The 18,391-nt window shown below is 42.3% G+C and overlaps 1 protein-coding gene across 3 annotated transcripts in view; it reads right to left on the minus strand.

The window, feature by feature from the left end:
* The window catches only part of Eif2b3 (eukaryotic translation initiation factor 2B subunit gamma), a 59,896-nt gene extending 46,156 nt beyond the window's left edge, over nt 1-13,740 (minus strand). The window contains exons 1-3 of one of the 3 annotated variants that reach the window (XM_048351161.1): nt 13,690-13,740; nt 11,311-11,467; nt 7,111-7,262 (exon numbers count right to left, since the gene is read on the minus strand). In XM_048351161.1, coding sequence (XP_048207118.1) covers nt 7,111-7,262; nt 11,311-11,458 — 300 coding nt within the window. In that variant the 5' untranslated portion in view covers nt 11,459-11,467; nt 13,690-13,740. Of the gene's footprint in view, nt 1-7,110; nt 7,263-11,310; nt 11,468-13,636; nt 13,665-13,689 lie in introns of those variants that run through there. The other 2 variants (XM_048351163.1, XM_048351162.1) reach the window with 2 other exon arrangements.
* Nucleotides 13,741-18,391: the final 4,651 nt, after the last annotated feature.

The raw sequence follows: 18,391 nt of genomic DNA on the forward strand, positions 1-18,391 counted from the left end.
CCTCTTCACAAAAAGAATTCTCCTTTTAGAAGAACATGTTTAGGGCATAGGACCAGTGACACATCAGTAAAAGCTTTCTGGGAACTTTCAAATACTAAATAAACAATGTCATATCAATCCTTCTGTTTTACAGTACTGAAACTCATCTTTAGGCTCAAATAAACATAAATGACAAATAAGAAGCTTGTACCAAATGTTAACAAAGACTTTGCCTTCACCTTTTTTCCCCAAACATTTAATGTGTATGTGCATGTGCATACGTGTGCAGCATCCTCTAGCTAGGACCAGATACAGTTCTTGTCCCCAAGTCCTTTGCACAAGTATAGAAAAATGATATGTAATTCAGCCTTAGGAAACCAGGGAAAGCTTGGTGGAGGAGATGAGCCAAAGTGTCTCAGTAGTTACAAGATCCTTCATATGAATTCCTGATCCTGGTGACAGAATGCTTATTTATTGTTGTTGTTTGTTTTTTTTGTCCTGGAGCTTGGACTCGGGGCTTAAGCACTGGCTTCTTTTTGCTGAAGGCTATGTCTTGAGCCACAGTGCCACTCCCGGCTTTTTCTGTTTATGTGGTGCTGAGGAATTGAACCCAGGGCTTCACGTATGCAAGGCAAGCACTCTACCACTAAGCCACACAGAATGCTTATTAACTTTCCATAAATTGCACTGGACCACACTACTAGACAAGGTGTAGTATTATCTCATGATTTAGAGCAGGACAAGTGACCCTGACAAAAGTTTAAAAATCTAAGCCAGGTAGGTTGTTTGTTACCCACAGATAAATTTTGTGATGGCAGCCTATGCTTTCAGTAATAATTCCTGACTAATACTTTTCCTCTATTTTATAGCTCCTCATCTTTTTTTTTTTGCGGGGGGGGGGGGGCTTAAACTCAGGTCCTGAGCACTGTCCCTGAGCTTCTTTTGCTCAAGGCTAGCACTCTATCACTTGAGCCACAGTGGCACTTCCAGCTTTTTCTGTTTACCTGATATTGAGCAATCGAACCCAGGGCTTCATGCATGCTAGGCAAGCACTCTACCACTAAGCCACATCCCCAGCCCTAGCCACTCATCTTATGAGAAGCTCTTTAAAGAAAAAGATAAGAACTTCCACCATAGCAGCCAATGGAGAATGGCAGCCATGGCTCTGCACTACCCCATAGCTATGGGCCTCAAGAGTGGCCACCAAGTGACCAAAAATGTGAACAAGCAAGGCACAGCGCCATGGGTACTTCACAAGTACCAAGTTCCTGCAGTACATGATGTGTGAGGAGCTGCTCAAGGTGTCCAAGGGCAGATGGACCTTCAAGTTCATCTAGAAGGGGGTGGGAATGCATATCCCAGCCAAGAGGGCGTGAAGGCCTGAGGCCTGAGACTCCACTGTTCAGAAGAAGGGGGTGGGGTGGGGAGAGAAAGGACAGAGGAGGGAAGATGAAAGAGGCTCAAGAAATTAGGCTTAATGGGGCTGAATGTGGCTTGTGGCAGACTGCTTGCCTAACATGGATGAAGCCCTAGGTTTGATTCCTCAGTACCACATAAACAGAAAAAGGAAAGAACAAGTTGGATAAAGAAATGTATGCACTGGGCTGAGAATATGGCCTAGTGGTAAAGTGCTCACCTCATATACATGAAGCCCTAGGTTCGATTCCTCAGCACCACATATATAGAAAAGGCCAGAAGTGGCACTGTGGCTCAAGAGGTAGAGTGCTAGCCTTGAGCATAAAGAAGCCAGGGACAGTGCTCAGGCCTTGAGTTCAAGCCCCAAGACTGCCCCCCCCCCAAAAAGAAAAAAAAGAAATGTATACATTGCCTTACATATGAAACTGTAACCTCTCTGTACCTCACTTTGACAATAAAGAAATAAATTTAAATTAAAAAGAAAAGAAATTAGGTGTACTCAGGAGGCTGAGATCTGAGGCTCATGGTTCGAAGTCAGCCCAAGCAGAAAAGTCCTGTGAGACTCTCATCTCTAATTAACCACTCAAAAAGTGGAAGTGGCACAGTGGCTTAAGTGGTAGAGTGCCAGCCTTGAGCACAAAGAGGCTCAGGGACAACTCAAACCCCACAACTGACAAAACAAAACAAAACAAAAAAAAAACCCTCTAAGATTACAAGTCTTCTGACTACTAAATAAAGTACATAGCTGTAGAAGTCTCATCCTACAGACCAGAGTTCCAACAAGTATGTGAAGGTAGGATGAAAACATTTCATATTTGTGGAAAAATACACACACATACACACACACACACACACACACACGTAAGCTAATACAATGAAAAGAAAAATACCACTAAGATTTTCTGAAGAAATAAAAAAGCTAAAAAAAAACAAACCCTAAATCCAAGTTGTTTATTGTCATAACTCCTGGGCTTTTAACTATGCCAAGAATAGTGTCAAAGAAGACATCATCAGGGGTATAGTATACCGAGGCCCCCCTGGCAACCACAGCCCACCAAAGCAGTCATCAGAATGAAAGTCACAACTTAAAGTCTTTAGGCAAGTTTGGGCCAAGTTCTCAGATCTTCTCTTGACCAAACTATACTTATTCTTTCCAAGGAGACAGAAATCTGACAAAAACAAAACCTTGGGCAAAATGAAAGGTTCCAGGAAAGAATGACAAAAGATTTGTAATTTGATAAAGACATCAAATACTCAACTGAAAATATTTCGCTATTTGAACATCCAAAAATAGAATATATGCTCCATCTTTACTCTAGCTGTCTCTAGGATGGGGATTTCACCAGCATAGTTTGTTCTTTGTTGTAGCATGTTAGCTATTTCTTAAGACATATAACAATAGTCTCCTTTTCTACATCAAAGGATTTATATAACTTCTAACAATTCGTGTACTAGGTTCATTATCCTATTTCCTGCCTTATAATACTGAGGCAGAGGATAAATGAGGCTTGATTGAGGCCAAAGAAAGATTCTTGTATAGAATAATAGAAAATTTTCAACTCAAAATGAAGAGAAGCAGTGAGACCTGCAACACATGATAAGTGCTTTAAACATAGGTTATAAGACTCTTAGAGATTTAGTCTTCTTAGGTCTCTTAAATACAACCCACTAACCTGCCCTCAAAACATTTATCTAAGGAATAATTATTTTATTTTATTTTTTGCCAGTATGGGAACCTGAACTCAGAGCCTCACTGTGTTTTCACTCAGGGACTTTTACTAACATAGAGCCATACCTCTACACACACACACACACACACACACACACACACACACACACACACACACACACTTTACTAACATAGAGCCATACCTCTACACACACACACACACACACTTTACTAACATAGAGCCATACCTCTACACACACACACTTTACTAACATAGACACACACACACACACACACACACACACCACACCCCCACACCCCCCCGTCCTGAGGCTCAAACTCAGGGTCTGGGCGCTGTTCCTGGGCTTTTCCACTCAAGGCTTGCACTCTACCACTTTTAGCCACAGCACTACTTCTGGTTTTCTGGTGATTAATTGGAGATAAAGAGTCTCATGGACTTTGTCCTGCCCAGGTTGGCTTTGAACCATGATCCTCAGATCTCAGCCTCCTGAATAGTTAGGATTACAGGTGTGAATCACCAGCACCCAGTTTTACTTTTGACTTTTTGTTAGCTAATAGGAGCTAACTGTCTTTTGGATTTGTCTGACTGGGCTGACTTTGAACTGAAATTCTTAGATCTCCATCTCTTAAGAAGCTAGGATTATAGGTATGAACTATGTCTGGCTACATTCTATTTCTTTTCTTTTTCGTTGTTGTTGTTTGTTTGTTTTTTGCCAGTCCTGGGGCTTGAACTCAGGGCCTGAGCACTGTCCCTGGCCTCTTTTTGCTCAAGGCTCTGCCACTTCTGGCTTTTTCTTTATATGTGGTGCTGAGGATTCGAACCCAGTCCTTCATGTATACGAGGCAAACACTCTTACCACTAGGCCATATTCCCATCCCCACTACATTCTATTTCTAAGGTACAAAAACAAAACCATGTACAAAACAGAGCCACTGGCACTTGGCCCCCCCTTTGTTTTATGTGCTGATCACAGGCTGCATCTTTACTTAACCAAGCCTCTTGAGCATATGGCCTTAGCACAGGATAGAAAGTTTTCCTGTAAGAATAGAATCACCTTCGCTTAGGTAAATATACCAAGAAACAAAAGCTGTACACTTCAAAGTAAGGATATATGAATCCTATTAGATTTTCTAGTTTTTAAAAACTTTTATTTTTTTTTTTTTGCCAGTCCTGGGCCTTGGACTCAGGGCCTAAGCACTGTCCCTGGCTTCCTTTTGCTCAAGGCTAGCACTCCTCCACTTGAGCCACAGCGCTACTTCTTGCCGTTTTCTATATATGTGGTGCTGAGGAATTAAACCCAGGGCTTCATGTATATGAGGCAAGCACTCTTGCCACTAGGCCATATTCCCAGCCTCTTTAAATAAGCTTTTTTTTTTTTGTAATTTATTAATTTAACACAAATTTTTTGACAAGGTATTGTGCAAACAGGGTACAGTTACATAGTCTCTTTAAATAAGTTTTATGCAATAATATTTAATTAAGAGTTTCTGGCTGTGCCAGTTGCCAGCGAGTGGCTCATTCCTGTAATCCTAGCTACTCAAGATGAGTAGTCCTAGCTACTCAAGGCTGAGATTTGGGAATCATGGTTTGGAGCCAATCCAGGAAGGAAAGTTCAAGAAGCTCTTATCTCCAATTAATCACCAAAAAGCTAGAGATGGAGCTGTGGATCAAGTGGTAGAATGCTAACCTTGGGCCTGGGAGCTGTCCCTGAGCCTTTTTGCTCAAGGCTAGCCCTCTTGTCACTTGAGCCACAGCTCCACTTCAAGTTTTGTGGAGAAGTTAATAGAAGATAAGAGTCTCACAAACTTTCCTGCCCCCACTGGCAAAGTCCCTGCTAATCTCAGCTAAGTAGCTAGGATTGAGCCACTGGTGCCTGGCCTGTATTTATTTTTTATTACAAAGACAGGCTGAAAATATTAATAGGTCTTTTAGCAGAAGACAGCCTGTGCCCTAATTCAAATAATACAGCAACATTATAAAAATTGAATTTTTCCCAAACGACAATTTTAGAGTAATATGTGGTCTCAGTCTAGTGGCTCCAAGCCATGGGACAGACTGGGTTCTATTGTGCATATCCTGTTAGTTTCTTCATCAAAAAAGATTAAATTTCAAATATTATCTCATAGGAGACCTGCGGAATTTTAAAAATTCTTTTCCAACAAAGGATCTCTTCTGAAATTGTCTTATTATATTTAGATGACCCTGTACTCTTTACCTCATATATGTGGTTTCCACATGCACATCTGAGGGAAGATGGGGGGAGGGCACAGAATGAGTGGAAAGCAGGTGAAAACACACAGCAGAGGGGCCTATCAGCTACACCGGACATTGATAAACGTGTACTAAGCAACTCAAGGGCAGTGATGGGAGGGAGGGAATGAAAGAGAGAGAGGGAACAGATGATACTAAGCAAAAGGAAAGAAATGTACATATCACCCCATCTGGAAGAAATGGTTTTATTGTTAAAGTTCATGGATTCATAAGCTTTGTAGATTAGAATGATGATTTGTATCATTGTGAAGGTTAAAATGTATACTGTGACATATATGTAGTTACTTAATCTCAATAAAAAAAATTCACGTTAAAAAATTCTTTCCCAGTCAATTTCCCACCTGTCGAGTCAATTACTACTCAGATTTCTCTTACTACATATTGATTTTGCCTGTTATGATCCAATGGAATCCTCTGAAGTGTACCTTTTTTTTTTTTCTTTCTTGTTAAGTGCTAGGAGTGAAACCCAGAACCTCATGAATGCTAGGCAAGTGCTCTTCCACTGAGCTGTACAGGCTCAGCCTGATCTTCTTTGGTGGGAATGTAAACTAGTACAACCACTCTGGAAGGCAGTTTGGAGGTTCCTCAAAAAACTAAACATAGAACTATGATCCAGTGACAGTATTCTTGGGCTTCTACCCAGAATATTACAAGTCAGGATACAGTAAAGGCACTTGTACATCCATGTTCACTGATGTACTATTCACAACAGTCAAGTTATAGAAATAGCCTAGATGCCCAACAGTAGGTGAGTGGATCAAGAAAACAAGATACAAATAAAATGGAATTTTACTCATCTATTAGAAAGAATGAAGAATATGTCATTTGCAGGGAAATAGATGGACATAGAAAAAAATATGCTAGGGAAAGTCAGGCTCAGAGAAACAAAATGGTACATGTTTTCTCTCAGATGTACAAGCTAGATCTAAAATATAAACATACATGATAACATATGCAGAGTTTTATTTACCCAAACAAACTAACTAAAGGATGGTATACTTAGGGGAGGAGTCCAAAAGTGTAACTCCTCTGAAAAACTAATTGTTTATCAAAATGAATACCAGGAAGTGGAAATGTTTTTTTGGGGAGGACAAAGGGGGACACAGAAATAGAGGGAGGGAGGGAAGATGAGCAAACCAAGTCACTATATTTAACGCACATTATTATGTAAAACTTGACCTATATAACTTGAGGGTAGGGATAGGAGAAGGAAAAATGGGAGAGAATGATGGAAGGGGTAACAATGATCAAGATACATTGTACTTGGAAACCAGATAGTGATAACTGAATATCTCAATCCTTCCTAATAATCCAAACAAAAAGCAGTTGAAGACTACATGGGTAACAGAGTATGTGAAACAGCATATACATATGTATATGTATGTATATATGTATTTGTATATATGCATATTTGTGTGTGTGTGTGTGTGTAAACTGCAATGCACTGGGATACAAGATTTTATTTATCACCAATAAAATAAAGAAATAATTTTCCATTTTGCTGAGTGCTGGTGGCTCACTCCTATAATCCTAGCTACTCAGAAAGCTGAGATATGAGGACTGTGGTTTGTAGAGACCAAACAGGAAAGTCCCTGAGACTCTTATCTCCAAATAACTACCAAAAAGATGGAAGTAGAGCTGTTCCTCAAGTGATGGAGTGCTAGCCTTAAGCACAAAAGCACAGCGTTGAGGCTCTGAGTTCAAGCCCTAGGACCAGCACCAAAAAAATAAAAAATAATAAATAAAATTTCACCTTAAGTTTTGGATATATGTAGCGTAGAGAATCTGCAGTACCCGTACCCATGTCAGCTTCATCAGGAATACACACAATATCTAGCTTCATTTTCATCTTAAATTCTGAACACACAGCCTTTTGGACATCCTTGGTTGTAAGCACAATAACTTCTATAGAATGAACAAAAAGAAAAGAAGGAAAAAGGTAAAAATTCATTCATTTAGATAATTGCTTCACTATTTCAATTAGATGTGGCCTGTTACTAGGTAAAATAATAACTGCTAATATTACTAAGCCTTTTCAATGTGTTTTACACTGGATAGACAGATGCAGGAGGAATTTAAATTTGTGGCCAATGTGGGCTACACTAGAGATCCTGACTCAAAACCCCAAAAAGCAAAATACAAAAAGAGGAAACTTAGAGATATTACCTACTGTACTCAGATGACACACCAGTGAGGAATGGAAACAAGGAAAAACTCTGGTCTGTATGATTAGTACCTACACTAATATACTACATACCACTTTTTGTGAATGTAAAAAATTCACAAGACTGTTTAACAATAACATATATATGAGAGTACATTCTAAATCGTCATTCAGTATAGACTTATCACCATTTCTACAGGTAACCACTACTGCTTCACTATTCATCACAATAATTGCGATAGATGTCTTCACAGAAGTCTATGTTATCAACCAATGACAGAAAAGTTGGGATTTTGTCATAGGACTTTGACAAAAATTTGTTACTGATGTCTGAAGACCTGATTTTTGATGCCTGAAGATCTGATCTTAGCATTCCGTTACTAATTCCCACTTGTTCCATGACAGTACTCTGGATCACAATTATCTCTCTTTTCACTGTAACCATTCTTTTTCTTTTCTATTTTCTTCTTTGCCCTTTCAAGTCATTTAACCCTTTTCTTCCTCCCTTCCCTTTTCCTCCCCCCAATTTAGTCACTCATTCACTCAACCAATAAATACTAATATACTCATCCAATAAAGGACAAATAAGCAATGAGAATTCAGAAAAGAACTCAACATGGTATCTATTCTCAAGAAACTTAACATGGAGAAACTAGAGAAGGAAATGATTAATAAAGTCTTCCTTAGGACTTCATGGAAGAGATGTCCTTTGAAAGCAAGCATTCAAGTACAACAAAATTATCTTTTTTATTTATTATTATTATTTTTTTTTTGCCAGTCCTGGGCCTTGAACTCAGGGCCTGAGCACTGTCCCTGGCTTCTTTTTGCTCAAGGCTAGCACTCTGCCACTTGAGCCACAGCGCCACTTCTGGCCATTTTCTATATATGTGGTGCTGGGGAATCGAACCCTGGGCTTCATGTATACGAGGCAAGCATTCTTGCCACTAGGCCAGATTCCCAGCCAAAATTTTCTTTTTTAGAAAACTTTTTTTGTTGTTCATGGGACTTGAACTCAGGGTTTGAGCACGATCACTGAGCATTTTTGCTCAAGGCTAGCACTCTACCACTTTGAGCCACAGCACTGCTTCTGGTTTTCTAGTGGTTAATGGGAGATAAGAGTCTCACAGACTTTCCTCCTAAGCTGGCTTTGAACCATGATACTCAGTTCTCAGCCTCTTGAGTAGCTAGGATTACAGGCATGAGCCACCAGCACGTAGCTCCAACAAAAATTTCTTGTCCATACTATGACATGTAATGCTGACAATACAAAGATGAATTAGATTTAATATCTGCTCTTAGAAAGATAGTCCTAGAAAGAAGTGCAAAGGGCTGGGTATGTGACTTAGTGGTAGAGTGCTTGCCTAGCATGCATGAAGCCATGGGTTTGATTCCTCAGTATCACATTAATAGAATAAGCCGCAAGTGGTGCTGTGGCTCAAGTGGTAGAGCACTAGCCTTGAACAAAAGAAGCTCAGGGACAGTGCCCAGGCCCAGAGGTCAGGGCCCAGAAAAAAAGCAGTGCTAAGACAGAGTAACAAAGAATGCTGTAAGCACAGTGGACATGGCCATCAAGACTGTTTGGTGTGCATGGTGATGCATTCCTATCATCCTAACTACTCCTGAGGCTAAGGCACAGATTTCACGTTTAAGTCCAGCTTGGGCTATAGAGTGAATTCAAGTTCAACCAGGTTTACTTTTACCACACTTATAGATCCAGCTACTCAGGAGGTTAAAGCCAGAGATTGTGAGTTCAAAACCAGCCTGGCAACACAGAAAAAAAGAAAAGAATATTTTTATTTTTTTTATTTTTTGTTTTGTTTTTGTTGCCAGTCCTGGGGTGTGGCCTCAGGGCCTGAGCACTGTCCCTGGCTTCTTTTTGCTCAAGGCTAGCACTCTACCACTTGAGCCACAGCACGCATTCTGGCTTTTTCTATATATGTGGTGCTGAGGAATCGAACCCAGGGCTTCATGTATACAAGGCGAGCACTTTACCACTAGGCCATATTCCCAGCTAAAAGAAAAGAATATATGTGTATATAACATACTAATATATTTAAAACATTAATAATAACAAAATGTTTTAAAAAGAAATGAACATAGGCTTAGCTATTAAAGTTCAGAAACCTACATCTAGAAGCACTCCTCCAATTCTGAGTGAGCCTCAGCAAGAAAAAAATTTCTAGGTGGTTAATATTAAATGTATCACAAAAGGCCACTCCCAAGTGTTAACTAAAGATGATATGATAAAAGCAAAAGAGTAAGCCAGAAGCTGGTGGCTCATGCCTATAATCCTAGCTACTCAGAAGGCCGAGATCTGAGGAGCACACTTTGAAGCCAACCCAGGGAAGGAAAGTCCCTGAGACTCTTATCTCCAATTAATCACTAAAAATCTGGAAGTGGAGCTGTGGCTCAAATGGTAGAGGGCTAACTTTGATTCCAAAATCTCAGAGACAGCGCCCAGGCCTTGAGTTCAAGCCCCAGAATGCACTGCATGCATGCATGCATATGCAACCCCCCCCCCCCGCCCAAGTAAAAGAGCAAAATCACTATAGATGACAAATCCATAAAGAGTTACTAAACGGTTGAGGGTATAGCCTATGTGTTACAGTGCTTACCTAGCAAAATATGAGGCTCTAAGCTCAAATTCTAGTATTGCCAAAAAATATTTCTAAAGGAAAGAAGATATTATTTTACTCTGGTTTTAGAGACAGGGTCTTGCTGTATTCTCCAGGCTGTCCCTGAACTTGAAATCTTCTTACTTCAGCTTTCTGAGGAGCTAGGATTACAGGCATGTGCCACCATCTTCAGTGTATTAAGGTTTATTACAATTGCCTTTATTGTGAGATTAGACTCTAAAGAGAAAAATTTTTAAAACCTATCTTTTAATATTAGTGTCATATGGTCAACCGCATAGAAATGTTAATGAGTCTAATTCAGGAAGGCAACTTTTGTACAGGAATCAATACTGGATCACAATCTCTGTTACATCTCACTAGTGTTCTAATTGTTCCACCTGACACTAGGATACCTCAAACTCGATGTGGCCAAAACTTAATTAATTTTGTTTGTTCAACTCTATTACATATCTCACATTCTTTTTTTGTTTGTTTGGTTTTTTTTTTTGCCAGTCCTGGGGCTTGAACTTAGGGCCTGAGCACTGTCCCTAGCTTCTTTTTGCTCATGGCTAGCACTCTGACACTTGAGCCACAGCACCACTTCGGCTTTTTCTATATACATGGTGCTGAGGAATTGAACCCAGGGCTTCATGTATACAAAGTAAGCACTTTTTGCCACTAGGCCATATTCCCAGCCCACATTCCTTTTTCTAGTTAATGGTATCTTCACCCATCTAGTCACTCAAGCAAAAACAGAACTCTTCCCAGAGGTTTTAAAGTTACACAAGTCTGAGCTATCTTTTCAATTCCTGAGCTATTTTTTCAATTCTGTACTCATATATATGCTTAATGTACTACCTGGCATATAGCAGATTCTCAGCAAGTAAAAGCCATTAGGCACTTAAGACTCCCTATCTGCTCTTTGTGATATCCTTACAAGGTTCATCGTGGATCACTGTGGAGACCAGCTCTATCTTCTTAACCTTTTTCATGCAGCAACAGAGACTGTCTACATTCCTAACTTAAAGAGGCTAGTCTTTAAGTCCTAGTCTTAAAACTTTAAGTCCTAGTCTTCTATCATTCATCTTGTCTTGCTCTCATAATGCTGACAAATCATTGGGATTAAATTCAGTAAAAGTTTTATAGGTAAATCTCACTCACTGTCATAACTCACCTTCAAATCCAACACGCTCAAGCAGATTCAATGGATACCAAATTAAAGGTTTGTTCCCAACTGGAAGAAGAGGCTTGGGAATGCTGGAAGTCAGGTCTGTCATCCGTGATCCCCCACCAGCTGCCATCACTACTGCTTGGAATTCCATCTTAATAAACTGCAAACATAGGGGGGGAAAACCACAAACACATACACACACAATTTCTATTTAAGTTGCTGATACCCACTTTTATCAAATATATCATTTGCAGACTGGCTTCAAACCATGATGCTCAGATCTCAGCCTCCTGAGTAGCTAGGATTACTTACAAGCATGAGCCACCAGCACCCAGCTTAGATTGGAATTCAACCTTCACTTAGACATTACATAACTTTCAACACATTTAATATTATTATGAAAAATCTAGGGACTGGGAATGTGGCTTAATGGTAGAGTGCTTGCCTAGCATGCACAAAACCCTAGGTTCGATTCCTCAGCATCACATAAATGGAAAAAGCTGGAAGTGGTGCTGTGGATCAAGAGGTGGAGTGCTAGCCCTGAGCAAAAAGAAGCCAGGGACAGTGCTCAGGTCCTGAGTCCAAGCTCCAGGACTGGCAAAAAAAAAAAAAAGAGAAAAATCTATCAGACCTTCAAGGAGTCAAAGGCTTGAATTTAAGTTCCATCTCTGTCTTAGGTGGTATAACCAGAGGCTTGACATTTAATACTCAGAATTATCAGTTTTTAGAAGGCCACCAGGTGGTTAAGTCAACAGATCCTAGAGCCAGACTGCCAAGGTAGACATTCTAGCTCTACCATTTACTAGCTATGTGAACTAGAGCAAGCTTCATAACTTTTCTATTCCTTTTTGCTTGTAAGATGGGGATAATTATAGTCTTTACTTCACTGAGTTGTTATTAAGACATAACAAGGGTTTGCTTCTCTGGCATGCATGAGGCCCTAGACTTGATCCCCTGCCCCTAAAAAAAGGAAGGAGATAAGTTATAGGTTCAACATACAAAATAATGCCCATTCCATTACAAGCATAAATGTTTACTACTGGACAGATGCTAAACCATGGAAAGTTTTCTGAACCAACTGAACCATGCTGTTTTATTAATTCTTGCCTCTGGTTTCTATTTCTTTTCTTTCTTTTTTAAACAAAAAAGGGCTTAATGTCAGTCTATGAGGGCAATGTATCTTGATCAATGTCATCTTTCCCATCATTCTCCCTCTATGTTATTTAAGGGACAGGGGCTATGGTGTCCAGGCTGGAGTGCAGTATCTATTCACAGACATAATTCCACAATGGATCAGCACACAGAACCTGGTGGTCACCACATGTATGCTCAACTTAGTGTTGACACCTGATCGCAAAGCAAACTACAGCCTGGAACTCCTGGCTCAGTTCAAAATCTGAGGTCACTGGGACTACACTTGTGCCACCATGCCCAGCTGCATGGCTGTTCCCGCTCCCTCTGCTGCCTTTCTCCAGTACCTACTAATCCACTATTAAACTTGTAAGGCAGTTCAACAACCATCTTGCCCATGAAGTCATCTAATCTTTCTCACGCCCTTTCTCACACCCAGGTACAAAGGACTCTTTCACCTTGGGATTCTCACCCTACCACTTAGAGAAGCATGCCAGCCTCCACAGGCTTCAGTGCACATATGGGTTAGAATGTCTAAATGTGTTGGCTGGGCCTGGGCTGGTCATCCCTGAATTCTCAGATGCTAGGTACTCACTGAGTGTAGAACGCGGACCTGTGAATCTCACAACAGCCCTATGTGAGGTCAAGTTCAAACATGTGCAGAAAGGCTTGAACCCAGTTCGCTGGGATCTGAAGTTCAAATTCTCTCCAATAAAACTCGGGGTGCAAAAAAGGCACCCTAGGAAAGGCATCTCAGACCGGCCTCGGTCACAGCACTCCCTGACATCTCCGGATGCCAAGAGGTGAGATAGCCCACAACAGGCCCACAAGTGTCCTCACCCACGGGGCGCCACGTGAGGCGGGGACATTACCGTCCTGGCATCTCGATGCCCGGAGTCGAACTAAAGAGTGTGTTGGATAAATGAAGGAGTTCAGAGCTGGACTGGTCTGGTCTCAGGGTGACTTGAGGCAGAACCTTTCTTTCTCGAAATTCACTTTCTCCACCTGTTGCACGAGGTGTTTGGTTCGAATCCTCCCCACCCTCCCTTCGGAGCAGGGACACCAGGCTCCGCGGCCGGCTCGGGCAAGGGGCTGGAGAGCTCCCGACCTCAGGGCTCACTACCCCGGGTCTACCCGCTTCGGGTCCTGGCCCCGTGAACTCGCTTCCCTCACATGAAGGGGATTCTCCAGTACCCACCCGGGCTCACCCAGCGTGGGAAGCGCCTGGCAAGACCCGAGCCGCGGCTTTACCTCAGCTCCCGGCGCGTCGCCGCTGCTCTCCACGCCGCCGCTGACTGACAGTCCCAGGGCGCAGGCGCGCGATGGCCGAGCACATCGATGGGACGCGCGGGCCAGCCCCGCGGACCAGGCATGAACACCGAGCGATAGATGACAGAGAGGAAGCCCGGCTTCTCAGCCCAAAGAAGGGAAGGGAGGCGTGGCTGGAGGAGACAGGGCGGGCTGGGAACCCTTCAAGTTCCTGGGGCCTAGGAGGACTTTGCGATTTTGCCGTCGCTACCCTTTTTCATCCATCCTCACATCACCAACTTCTGTAGAGCTGACCCCCAGGTCAGGATGCCAGGTGCCCACAGGAACTCCCTCAGGGAGTTCTCTTCCCTCAGGGAGAACTCCCATTGCTAGTGCCTGGTCTCATCTGCCACTCTGAAAATATTGCTTATTGGGTGCCACACTATTTGATTCGCCGGGGGAGTCACCAAATTCCCTTTCAGGCCGGGTGTTGGCAGAGCTTGCTATGTATGAACAGCTAACATGACCACTCATGCCAACTTCAGCCATCCCAAGCAGGTGGGGTAAAATTCAACCATGGTCTGAAGAGAGTGGGTCAAAAGAGTCCTGGGTAAGAGCCTTCCAAATAGAATAGCCAGAGATTGCAAAGATCCTGAGACAGTGTTCAAAAGACAGCAAGGAGGCCACTGAGAAGGAAATGAATCCATAAAACCAAGAGTTTTATATCCCAGGCCCAACTACCAGGGTTCCACACGTTAGATGCAGCCACTCACTCCGAAAAAGCCAAAGAGTGGCGGTGAAGGGCAGAGAAGGAAGGTTTATTATGTGGCTTAGGCATGCCATGTATGTCAGGGAGAGAAGGAATATGGCAGAGGAGGTCAGAAAAGCAATGGGGAGAGGAGAGAGAACTCAGAACCTAAGAGGCTTGTGGACTATGAATTGTGGGACTGTGAATTTTACCAAGTCAGGAACTGGTTGGAGATTTTGTTTTCCTGTTTCAGGTTTGTTTGTACAAAAGCACAAGAAGACACCAGCACCATGAAGAGTGCAACCTAATGGCCACACCTAATCCTGTCTTCATAGTGGCAGACAAATGCCTTTACTATGGTTTGTATAGTGACTGACACCTATAATCCTAGCCCCTAGAAAGCTGAGGCAGGGTGAGCTCAAGTTTAAAGCCAGCCTTTGTTACATAATGAGACCCTGTTTCAAAACCAACCAAACAAAAAAAGGCCTTTACTATGAAGCCTTCATGGAAGGCCTGGGCACCTCTGGGAACCAGAGCCAGATCCTAAGCCACCCGCCCCCCCCAAACCTGACAGTATGTTTGTCTGTTTTTACATTGCTAGGAAATTGTGAATGCCAGGCAAGTTCTCTACACACTAACCCGTACAGCACAATTTTTAAGTAAAAACTAATTCTAAAACAATATTAGCATCAGCTTCATCAGTGATCCATCATAAAAGTTTGTTTAAATTAGCAAATGTTTTCAGGGAACTAGAGAACTTTCTGTTCTAGTGGAAGAAAGTGGTTGAAAGTCTGTATTCATTTTATTTTTTATTTACTTATTATTCATTATTATTACTGGTGGCACTGGGGCTTGAACTCCCTTGAAATCATTCCTGTAGGGCAGCAATTCACTAACATTTTTTGGCCTCTAGACCTTTTATACTCTTTAAAATGATGAGAAAACCAAAGATCTATTGTTTCTACATTTTTGTAGTGTTTTTTTTTTCCAGAGCTGAGGACCAAACTCGGGGCCTTGCACTCGCCAGGCAGGTACTCTTCTGCTGAGCAAAATACCCAGCCCTGTGTTTCTACCTTTATTGATATCTACCATATTAAAAATTCAAGCCAGGGCTGGGGATATGGCCTAGTGGCAAGAGTGCCTGCCTCGGATACACGAGGCCCTGGGTTCGATTCCCCAGCACCACAAATACAGAAAAAGGCCAGAAGCGGCGCTGTGGCTCAAGTGGCAGAGTGCTAGCCTTGAGCGGGAAGAAGCCAGGGACAGTGCTCAGGCCCTGAGTCCAAGGCCCAGGACTGGCCAAAAAAAAAAAAAAAATTCAAACCAAGACATTTAAAAACATTAATGCATCTTAAAAATCAAAACAATAAAAGGATAATATGGTAACAATTTTGTGTTTGTGTGTGCCAATCCTGGGGCTTAAACTTAGGGCCTGGGCACCATCTGAGCTTTTTTGTCTAAGGCTAGTGCTTTACTACTTGGGCTGCAGCACTACTTCTGGCTTTTTTTTCCCACCAGTCCTGGGCCTTGGACTCAGGGCCTGAGCACCATCCCTGGCTTCTTCCCACTCAAGGCTAGCACTCTGCCACCTGAGCCACAGTGCCCCTTCTGGCCGTTTTCCATATATGTGGTGCTGGGGAATCAAACTGAGAGCTTCATGTGTAGGAGGCAAGCACTCTTGCCACTAGGCCATATTCCCAGCCCAATAACAAAAAATTTTAAAAAGCTGGTTTGTCTTTTCAATTGTGATACCCACTTGGTATCTTTTATTTGTTTTTTTTGTGCTAGTCTTGGGGCTTGAAGTCAAGGTCTGGTTGCTGTCCCTGACTTTTTTTGCTCAAGGCTAGGGCTCTACCTCTTGAGTCATAGCTAACTTCTGGCTTTTTCTGAGTGGTTTATTAGAGAAAATAATCTCTTGGACTTTCCTGGCTTTGAAATGTGATCCTCAGATCTCAACCTCCTGAATAACTAGGATTACAGGCATAAGCCACCAGTGCCCTGCCGTTGGTCTTCTTTTGAAGTTTCCTTCTTACTATGCCAACCCATATTATTATCCCTGCACCTAACCTCATGCTTATTATTATTTACGTAAGGAAACAATAAATGACTACGAAATACAAGCTGTTCCCTATAATGTCTATTTTCTGTTCATAATGATTATTTCTCATTTCTTCCCCAAGGGAGTGTGTGTATGTGTATGTGGGTGTGCACACAAATGCATAACATGGAATTTATAAGGGAAGGGGTAGGTTCAGAAGGGCAAACTCTGAACTGTGAGAAACAAAGGAAACCTTTCCAAAGTTGGGCCTTGACTCAAATATTTCTCACAGTCTGCTAGAGATCTCTCCTTGGGAATTTGCTGGCTACATCATAAATATTTATCAATTTTATTTGGCTGTGTACTTGTCAGGGGGGGCAGGGAATTGTTATTTGAGTCCTGGGTGAAAAAATAAAAAAGAAACTCTACTTTGGCAGTTAATTTCAAGAAATTACATTTTATTTTTGTATATAAATCTAGTGGTTGCCTAAGAGATTAATGATGAGTTAGAGAATGAGGCAGCATTTCCTAACATAAAAACTTGGAATTTTCACTAACTAGAACTAAAGTATTTCTTTTGGAGTGTACACAGAATTTTCAACGTTGGTGGTTTTAAAAGTTAATGATGTAGACATTCATGTTCTAAGCTAATAGGTGTGTGTGTGCTGGTTTTAGGGCTTGAACTGAGGGTCTAAGTGCTGTCCCTGAGCTTTTGTGTTCAAGGCTAGTACTCTGTTACTTAAGCCACAGAGAGAGAGAGAGAGAGAGAGAGAGAGAGAGAGAGAGACAGAGAGAGAGAGAGACAGAGACAGAGACAGAGACAGAGAGACAGAGAGACAGAGACAGAGACAGAGATAGAGACACAGAGAGTATGAGTCTCCTGGGGACCACCCAAGGAGCAGGGATTGGGGAGAGGCAGGACAATGGTACCAGAAGTAGAGTGGAGGCTTCCCAGAAGGCTGGGCTGTGTGTTAGGGCTCAGAATTATATGGAGATAGGCCCTGGCAAGTGTGCAACACAGTTCTTAGAGAGAAACTCACCTTGAGCTGAGTTTCTCAGTTAAGGTAGCATCAGAACGAGCCTTGGAGGACAACCCAAGAATGAGTTGCAAAGTAGGCAACTTGCAACTTTCCTAGCACTGTCTCACATTGGATCCATACCTGGGCCTCAATGTTGTGCTTGAGGGTGTGGTTGTTCCCCTGGTGTTAGGGCTATACCCCCATGAGGTCTCTGTACCTTGTCTGGGTGGCAAGTGATAGATGCTGACAGTGATGCTAATTGTGCCCAAATCCTCACCTGGTTGTCTTGTCAGCCATCCCAAGGCTTTGTTCTCTATATGACAGTTTTCTGTCTTTTTGCTTCAAGAAGTAGACTTCTATCCTCCAAGTCACAACACAGCCATCCCAGAAGATGCCAGGCCAGGCTTTGGCTTTTCTGGGCTCTTATTCCCATTCAACTCCAGGTGAAATGTGGTCACCCAGTACCACCACTCCTATTAGGCATGCATGTCTTTGCTACCAGCAGAACACAGCTACCAAAGGTCTTTCAGGACATTCCAATTCTCTAGGTCTTTCTTCCTTTCTCTCTCCTTCCTTCCTTGCTTCCTCTTCTCTCTTTCTCTCTCTCTCTCTGCCTCTGGCAGTACTAGGGCTTGATCTCATGGCCTTACCCTCTTGCTTGGCTTTTCTTCCTTCAAGACTGGTGCTTTACCATTTGAGCCATACCCGTACTTCCAGGTTTTTGTTGGTTAATTGGAGATAAGAGCTTCATGGACTTTTCTGTGTGGGCTGACTTTGAATCATGATCCTTGGATCTCAGTCTCCTGAGTAGCTAGGACCACGGGCATGAGCCACCAATGTCTGGCTTTCTAAGTTCTGTGTGTGTGTGTGTGTGTGTGTGTGTGTGTGTGTGTGTGTGTG

The sequence above is a fragment of the Perognathus longimembris genome, chromosome 7 (genome assembly GCF_023159225.1).
Source record: "Perognathus longimembris pacificus isolate PPM17 chromosome 7, ASM2315922v1, whole genome shotgun sequence".
In the NCBI taxonomy this organism is placed as follows: domain Eukaryota; kingdom Metazoa; phylum Chordata; class Mammalia; order Rodentia; family Heteromyidae; genus Perognathus; species Perognathus longimembris.